The sequence below is a fragment of the Alosa sapidissima genome, chromosome 22, assembly GCF_018492685.1.
Source record: "Alosa sapidissima isolate fAloSap1 chromosome 22, fAloSap1.pri, whole genome shotgun sequence".
Taxonomy (NCBI): domain Eukaryota; kingdom Metazoa; phylum Chordata; class Actinopteri; order Clupeiformes; family Clupeidae; genus Alosa; species Alosa sapidissima.
This window is the reverse complement of record NC_055978.1, coordinates 3,476,532-3,486,391: the sequence shown is the minus strand read 5'-3', so window position 1 is coordinate 3,486,391 and position 9,860 is coordinate 3,476,532. Positions and strand designations below refer to the sequence as shown.

General features: G+C 41.4%; 2 gene segments (V, D, J or C); one reads left to right on the top strand and one right to left on the bottom strand.

The window, feature by feature from the left end:
• LOC121697405 overlaps window positions 1–9,860 on the top strand; it is a 69,438-nt gene that overhangs the window by 12,283 nt on the left and 47,295 nt on the right.
• The window catches only part of LOC121697407, a 44,701-nt gene continuing 43,393 nt past the window's right edge, over window positions 8,553–9,860 (bottom strand). The window contains 1 exon segment of the V gene segment in view: window positions 8,553–9,087. Coding sequence covers window positions 8,771–9,087 — 317 coding nt within the window.

Here is a 9,860-nt window from a genome sequence, read left to right as displayed (position 1 = left end):
TAACGTTAAAAGGCTTGTTGTCGGCTAGCTGAGGCAAAATTGTGAACCACTATGAACCATTGACCGTATACTTTGAACATGGAGCTGTGATAACAAGCGATAGTTATAACTGACGTTTGAAACTCTTATTGATGCCATTTATTTGTTAAACACAAATTTGAACGAACACTTCTTGTCTATGCAAAGTTTCCCTGTAGGTAATCCAGACAGGCTGGGTGCTGGAGAGGGCTCTGGACTCCTAACTTCAATTCTCGTCTGTGCAGTCGACACTCAGAAGCATGACTTCAGCACTGATTCCATGGTACTGTGACATTTTTCATACATTTAATTGGAACAACCTACTGGTTGTATATTCCAGACATCGTTACCATATACTGAACAAACATGAATGCATTTCAGACATTTAGAGTGGCCTTTTATTTTGAGCAGTCCAGGGCACATCTGTGCAATAACTATCAAAATAATTTATCATTAGCATCTTTTGATAAGTCACACACGGAAAGTAGTTGTATTATGCCTTCAAATCAGCAGGTTTTGGTTGGATACAGATTGCTACTGTTTGACTGGACCTTGGCCTAACTGTTAATAACTACTTCAATAGGGTGTAGATATGAGCTTACACTGTTTCACTGAAAACACAAAAATACAAGAAATATTTATTCTACATTACTTTAAATACACCACATTTGTTTTTGCTTATTGCCCGCATAAACAGGGCATGTGCAGTAGTTGAATACGCGTGTTCAGCTAAGTGTTCTGTGAGTTTGTTGTTTATTATAAATATTGGGAGTGAGTCTGCAAATCTTACTTCGTTGTCATATATTGCCTCCACAGTCTATGATTGCCACATAAAAAATATATATTTTTAGCTTAATTTGTGAGCACTTGTTTATAGTTTACAGTAAGTTCAAGGATGTGACATATACCAATATTTCTGTTTTCAGATCTGGAACATTTTGAAATCCTACCAGATGGGGTAGAAGTCATTGAGCAGTGGCAGCTTCTGATTTCAAGGACTTTGTTCACCTTTATTTACAGCATTTGCATCTGTCTTTAAAGTGATCTAATATGTATTGACTATGTACTAGCTTAGAACATATTAGTTTTTGTTATTTTAGTTTCACAAATTCAGTGGTTACCTGTAATGCTCAAGATATACAAGTAAAAAATCACCTTTACTTCTGCATCTGGGTCTTCAATTCAACCTACTGACTGAAGCTGACGGATTTGTATAAATGTTTTTGAAAGCACAGGCAAATTGGTTTGGCATGAGTTTTAATGTAATTCACAGTTCAGAAAAGTTCCATAAACATTTCCAAGTGCAAGTTCAGTGCCATCAACAGTAAGTTTGCTTTCTGATATGTAAAGAACAGAAATGGGTTTGGCATAAGTAAAGGGTAGGTGTAACAGTCCATCAATAGACATAAAGTGAAATGTACTGTATAGTCTCAATGGGTTCAATATCACCACACCCCAGCCAAACCACTTCACCTGGACCTCAGAGCCCATGGACCTCCTTGCCGCCTCCTCCCCATGGCGAACTGCCAAAATAGAAAGGTAAACTTTTCATTAGTACCTATATATCTTACAAGATAATACAATCATGCAAACCAACACTACTTGTTGTAATCAACAAAAGTACAGTTATTGTACAATGCTGTAGTACTATTGTGCGATTTGAAATGGGTCTTCAGTGACAAACTACACTAATATTGGCATTGTTATGCCAAACACCGGACACTGTAACTGGATTTAACGTTTTGATAATAGCCTGAAAAGAAGGAAATAAGGCAAGCTAACCGAACATGAACGCTGGATCGTGAAATGGCCACCGATGAAAAATGTCAATGTCATCTTAGACCAAGCTACCACTGACAACTTTAGAGCAATATAGCGATTTCAAAACGTGATATTAAGAGTTAATCAAAATGAATTCATGATGTACAAGTTAACTAATACCCTACTACGATTTTGTTATCAATTCACACCACACGTTGACAGAATACAGCGAGCTGGCTGATGTTATCGTAAATTAATTAACGTTACAATGATGGCTGCCACTGAGGATATGAGATGCTAACGTTAATCACAAAACAATAAAGGCAAAGATACATTTTTGTCAGTATGAGTTGCTGAACCTGTAACGCTAAACTGCTAAATTACTCTACGTTATTTTACCGTAACTTCAGCAAGGGAGGGATAGCTAACGTTAGTTTATTTTACCTAGAAGCTAGAATCTGCAAACTCAACTCTTCATTGAGAATGAAGAGTTGAGTTTGCAGATTCTTTTCAACCGTTCACCCGAATACCTTTCAGCATACAAAATTAAAAAGTGTCTGAACATGGCATTAAGAAACATACATGAACTTCACGTTAGCAGATCAAACTTACCCGCAAATTATGTTACAGCAACGTCTGTGCCAGTCCATCTTGTAGGCCTAACGTTACAGATAGCTTAGCTGAGGCTGCTCGGCTGACGACGAGGCGGGTTCACCCATAGACATAATATACATAGACGCCGCATTGGCTGCTGGAAACAAGAAATGCGGCCGCCATCTTGGACCGGTCATACTCCTCATTGCGTTGCAGCAGAAAACACAAGATGACAGCACTGTGCAGCATGTTCCTGCTCAAATCGGCGGACCATACTCGGGGGATTTACTTTTCACAAGTAAGATTTAACATTACCGTACTATTGGTTGTATTTTGTATTTTCGAACAATGTGGCCTGTATCATAGCTACATGTATGACCTTTGCAGCAAAAAAAAACGCGTGAAAATCTGTTCGGTATTCAGTGAGATATGATTAATTAAGTGTGCTGACAGCTCATTGCACCGGCCAAACAGATTACACTGAGTGGAGTGGATGACCGGTCCAAGATGGCGGCTCCAAATCTCGTCAGCGCTAGTAGGGAGCAGCGGTCGATGCGGCGTCTATGTATATTATGTCTATGGGTTCACCGGCTTGCTCAGGAGGTGGGCGGGGTTAGGATTTCCCAAGGTTTTCCAAGATGGCGCCGCCCATACCCCCCATAAACGGCTTCATAACCGTTCTTCAGAAAATCTATGGGTGACGTCACAGACGCTTTGTCCATATTTTTTACAGTCTATGGTTTGTACAGGCCCCTTGCCATCATCGTCCAGCTGAATGTTTGCCGAAGTTTTGAGTGTTTGTTGAGGTCCAAGTGTATGCAGAGCTGTGGTGTTTATCGCGAATGGTGTGAGCTGAGCTGGGCTACATAGCCTGAGAAGCTGAGCATCGTGAACGTCACTGTTTATGTCTCCCGTTTCATAGTCCGTATCAAAGCTTACCTCGTTGTGTGCATCATTGGTGTGCGCGCGTGGGTTATAGGCCATCGGGCGCTAGAGGGAACCTTATTGTATTGGGTGGGTATTAGGCTATACTACTAATACGCAGTAGCCTATTTACCAACAGTATGTCTACGTGTTGTAATTGTTTGGGAGCTTGTCGCTGTGATGTGCTTCGATTGACTTCTAGACCTCACAGTTAAGTCAACAATCCAGGAGATAGTGGAAACCGGTCATTACAACAGAGCCCGAGTAGCCTTTGTAGCCTAGTAGTATTTCCCCATTATGGGTCTCCATACCTGGCGGTTGACACCACAGTGCCCCTGCTACAAAGAGTAGAAGTCCGCTATAAACCATGACCACCTAAAGTCTTTAATTAGCGGCCTACTGTTATCATCACATTACCAATATGAACTGTTACAGACAGCTGTAGGCCTAGTCCATGTCAAGGTAACACGAAGTTGCCACCACAGCGAACGGTGAGAAAATGTCGGGAATTACTGAATGTGAGCACGAAATACGTATTTCGAGAGCTCAATTTAGGCCTACAACGGGGTCACGTTGTATTAATTCGAGGGCTCAATTAAAGGAAAACGTGCTCACGTTTTATTAATTCGAGGGCTTAATTAAAGGAAAACGTGCTCACAAATTATCACGACCAGAAAAAATATCACTTAAAGTGAGCTCTCCCGGGCTCCGTATCCTATCCTTATTAGACGTTCTCTGCGGTACAGTCCTTGTAGGAAGCGTTCATTGTTTTTCCAACCCACTTTTAACTTCCAACAAAATTACGTCTCACTGCAACGATGTGCCATCTAGCGGACAAACGACTACTTAACGCCAATACTGAAAATGCAGCCATGATGATGATGATGAATATTTATTTTGGCTTTCTTTTAATCCTACTGAATTTGTAATTATGTATCGGCCGTTCTACTACCGATAGTATGTGGGTGCCTGTGCATGTGTATTTGTGTGCACCGCCATCTACAGGCCAATGAGTGTACAGTCACTAAATGTACACATAACCTAATTTTTTTTAGACCCCCCCCCCCCATGGATGAAATTCTACGAAACTTGGCATACCCCCAGAGAATGCCAGGTCAATCATACACATAAAATGTGGTGCAGTTCTGAACATCTTAACTGAAGATAGGGGCGATTAAAGCAGAATAATATTGCATTTTCATTTTTTACTGGGGGGGGGGGGTGCAAATCACAAATGAGTGATTATGGGCCAGGTTGAGACCCACATACCATAAAAGATTCTTCATCCTCAGTGCCACGGTTCAGGTAGTTATTTAGGAAAAACTGCTTTTTTTGCGGTTCGGGGGGCCCAGCAGGGGGGGGAGTGGCCCCCGGGGACGAAACGAAATTTTTCCGTAAAAGTCTAGTGGGGCTACATACCCACCAAATTTCATGTGCCCCGGTGGTTCGGTGTCCCGGGTATCGTTGACCAAAAATTCAGGAAGTAGATGACGAAAAAAAAAAAAAAAAAACTTTGACAATCCCTATATGACCGCTTCGCTAGCGGCAGTCATAATTATAGGACTGATAGGAAAAATACTGACATGCATTTAATATATATATTTATTTTATTTTAATTTCATTATACATTTAGTCTGTCAAAAACATGTGTCCTGATTTCTGAAAATAATTTCAGATTGTGTCAGACTCTCTTAAAAAGCCTTTAGTTAAAATGTAGTTTCTCAGACTCAAAAGGAGGTAGGAAAATGAGTGTCACTGGAATATCAGAAGAACCCTGACACCCGATTTGTCCAGGAGCAGTATTTGCATAGAAGGGCACTTTGCATAAATTAAAAGTGTCCGTGTACTCAGAGGGTTTTTAGTGTGACCTGCTCTTGGGCTCTCAGACAGCTTGGTTTAGGTCATTCTTGATGATGAAGTCCAAAATGATCATGTTGTTTAAAGTGATATTGCTCTGGACACTTATCTACATCCAAGGTAAGATGCACAGCTGTTAATAATATTCATGACTGAAAAGAGTAAGCTTGCATTTTTAACTCACTCTACAGAGTTATTATGAATGTGTGTGTTTTTTGTTTTGTTTTGTCTTCAGAATGCAGGGGGCAGTACACACTGACTCAGACTCCATCAGTATTACCTGCTGTTCCTGGACAAACAGTCACCCTGAACTGTAAAGTCAGCAGTAATGTTTATAACAACGACTATCTGCACTGGTACCATCAGGTATCTGGAGAGCCTCCTAAACTCCTGATAACTTATGTTAGCAGTCGCCAGTCAGGCACTCCATCTCGATTCAGTGGCAGTGGATCTGGATCTGCTTTCACTCTGACCATCAGTGGAGTCCAGACTGAAGATGCAGGAGATTACTACTGTCAGAGTTTACATTCTACCAGTGTGTGGGTGTTCACACAGTGAAACAGAGCCGTACAAAAACCTCTCTCTGTGAGAATACACATGACTGCACTGCTGCAGCAGAGACTTTCAGCAGGTGTGAGGGGGGTTCAGTAGAGTTGTACATAGCACATTTGCACTAGCAAGAGCAGTACATAAAGTAGTACATAATTTCCAAGATATTTACAAGGTTAAAAAACACTGACTTGCATTGCTTGTTTTGTTTGTTTGGTTTTTGGTCAATGATTATTAATATGAATGCACTCAGTAAACAGCACACCAAACAGAAAGCAAACAGTTACAAACAGGCACTTGGCTTCATGAGAGATCGCACGCACGCACGGACTTGCGATCGCGATGACCACCAGACAGCGTAGCATAAAATTAACGGGTGACAGAAGCAGACACGGCTCCTTGCGGGATTTGAACCGGCGATGCCACTGGCACACTCATTCAAGTAGCCACGTCTTCTCAACAGAGCTACGGAAGCGCTTTTCAACGCAGTGCTCGGTTGTTATGTACATTATTAGAGTCTCGTGATGCTGGCTATTGCGTGTAGCCTAGGTCAAATTTCGTAAAATTGATTTTTATTTCTCTGGCTGTTGCAATTGATATCAATGATTAGTATGAATGCCCTCAGTAAACAGCACACCAAACAGAAAGCAAACAGTTACAAACAGCCAGGCACTGCTTCATAAGAGATCGTGCACGCACGAACGGCCTCGTGATCGCGATGAGCACCGGACACCGGACAGCTGTTTTTATTTCTCTGGCTGTTGCAATTGATATCAATGATTATTAATATGAATGCACTCAGTTAACAGCACACCAAACAGAAAGCAAACAGTTACAAACAGGCACTTGGCTTCATTAGAGATCGCGTGTGACAGCCTGTACGCACGCACGCACGATCGCGATCGCGATGACCACCGGACAGCGTAGCGTAAAAGCAACGGGTGACCGCGGTGGACACGGCACCTTGCGGGATTCGAACCGGCGATGCTACTGGCACACTCCTTCAAGTAGCCGATCCTTCTCAACAGAGCTACGGAAACGCTTCTTAACGCAGTGCTCGGTGTTATGTACATTATTAGAGTCTCGTGAGGTTTTTTGATGTTTCACCCACTTTACTGTGAAAACTGCTGTTAACATGGTGGAGCTTATTTCTGTGGTGACACTTTAATCGCCTGACAATAAAAGTTTTATTTGTTATATCTGTATTAAGTGGTTCATTAAGACCAAAATGTTGGTTTAACTTAATCACACACACACACACACACACACACACACACAGATTGTCTTTAGAGCAGGGGTCTCAAACACCCGGCCCGCGGGCCAAATCCGGCCCGCGTCCTGCCCAATTCCGGCCCGCGACGTATGACAAAATAATAATGTAATCCGGCCCTTGAGGCTATTAATTGCGACAAACAACGATACTGATTAAAATAGACGATAGATCCAGGTACGGTGACAAATCTCATTTGTAGGCCTATTCTGCTCCACTATGTGCAAGACATCCAGAGCTTGATTCAAACCCAAAATCGCTGCGCAAAGTTTTCAGGAAATACTTGTATTACACGCGAGAAACACAAAGACGTGCATTTGTAATGACGCGGAAGCGATGCAGGCCATAGTGTTGCAGAAATTGAAGCAGAAATTAAGCAGAAATAGGCCTACACCAAATGTTGAAAAACGTTCACGTGTGATGAAGTCTTATGTAAGCTATGTTATTCACCTATTCTAATTCTGAAGGAGAATATCCTTTTGGAGATTATGATCGATCGTCTATGACAGTGATAGTCACGGTGCGTCTGTGAATGGAGGTGCGTGTATACAACGGTGTCCACTAAGCATACCATGCTTGTTTCGACCCTCTGCCCAACATAGCTTGCAGTGGTAATCGTGATGATAGTGTCCGTAATGGATGTGGTACAGACAGCAGGGCTATAGAAATAGGGCTCTAAAGAACAGTCACCCGCAATATGATGCGAACTGTACTGCAGATTACCCGCGATAGGAACTGTTTGACCAGAATACTTTATTGTAGGCCTATATTGTAATAATCTATTACTAAACCACAACATCTTAGGTGTTGGTATACATCTTAGGTGTTTTCCTGTTAATTTGTTATGTGGGTAATATGAAAAAAGGAAAGTAAACCTGCTTAAATAAGTTCATCCAGTATTTACTGAAAGGTGCATAATTTGAGGTGCTTGCCATCCAGTGACAAATTAGATGGGTAAATGTACCCCCTTCATAAACTTTTGTTTTACTCAAAGATTTTTACATTTACAGTAGGATTTTTACATTTACAGTCTGACCACTTTCAGCCTTTTGAAATTTTGATATAAAAATGCAATGGTGTTGCTTTCTTAACCCTGATGCCTAGCCTAGACACATACCTGTTTTTATGTTTTTCATTTATTTTATTATTTGTATTAATATTTATTTTATTTATAAGCTAAGGTTGCTAGCACAGGTGTCTAAAACTAGATAAAAACACTTGCACTTTCTGTTTGCAGTTTTGTGTGGTATTTGAAAAAAGAACATTGCATTTTCAGAAATAGCCGGCCCTCCAATCAGATGACGTTGGCAGAATTGGCCCCCAGCTCATTTGAGTTTGAGACCCCTGCTTTAGAGTGTAAGTAAGTGGACACTGATGTATTGAAACTCACATTTGCATGGCCACGGTTCAGTGGTTTTGCTGCTCTCAGAATAGAAATGAACCATTAGCAGGTGTGCTGCACTTTTGCACGGTTGTTTGAAACTGTATTTGATGAACTGTAGTAAGGGTGTGTGCAATTTTATCTTTAATAAAATACATTTTCTTTCTAAATGTTAATAACTGAATAACATAGGCATGGTTCAGTAGAAAGCTTTTATTTTTTCCAAGTCAAATTTTGCAACAGAAATGGCACAAGAACATGTTCTCATTGATCAGGCAGAACAAGTATAACAGTAAAGGCTGTGGATGTATGTCAATGAAGACAGCAAACACAGTACAGTGAGCACATGAACGATAAAAAATAAGACAAATACTGTAATCAGTCACCCAGACTGTAGAAAATGGAAGTAGGCTACTCTAGTCAGAGCATTCGCCTCTCTTTATAACCTTGGTGACTGGAGACTGGGAGCCCTGTTTGGCCTCACAGGTCACTGAGGCAGCCTTGGTCCACTCCTGAGAAGGCATGGTCAGGGTGCTGCTCCAGCTGTACAGGCCGTTCTTCTCTGGACCCCAGCGACTGGCCACCCCAGGTCTGCTGTTCCCATCCACCTTCCAGCTGAGAGCCCAGTCTGACGGGAAGCCTCCGTTGGCCAGGCACACCAGCGTGGCAGTACTCTTGCTGGAGAGCTCTTCGCTTGACGGGGGCAAGACTGTCAGTTTGGGGCTGGTGTTACCTGAAAGACAGGGTTTGTATCACGAATGGGACAGCAAGTAGATTAGATAACATTCACAGCCATGAATATTGTTGCAGGTGTTATCTGAAAATAGCATGGCCATCATCACTGATATCGTTCGCAATAGTTCGTTTCCATGTTCGGTAAATTGGTTTGCAACTTTGTTTAATTCAGTATAAAACAAACAGACAGCCACGCCGTTCAAAATAAAAACATGCAAACATTTTTTAAGTTTTCTTTTTTTTTTTTACTGATTTCTATTCTGAACAGCCGACGGTTTTCGACCGAAAGTTGACCAACTTTTTTAGCAGGTTTCAGCAATGATCCCATAGATATAAACCAGCCCACCATATTTGTTATCGTAGTTCTCCAAATAGGCTACATGACATTTTGATGCATGGCCTACAGTGACGATACAATCCTATTACTATTTTATATTTGAAAACACGTCATGCAGTCAGTTTGACAATTGCCCCAAACCCCTAAAAGCAAAACATTATTATTCCTAATTATTTCAGAATTTAAGATTCTTGCCTCTACCAAAATCTATTCAGAGCCTGTAGAAAAACACCACTCACGCAGCAGTCTACTTTCGAAATTCGCCGGGTATAGGGATTTTTGCCATGAAGATATATTTTGAAAAGACCATAAACGCGCAAACAAAAGTAGAATGTTTTAAGCTTGACAGAATCGCATCGCTTAAATTTAGGCTAAGAAATGCAATCACTTACTTTCAACGTCAAGCTTCGTGCCGCTTCCAAAAGTGTACCACA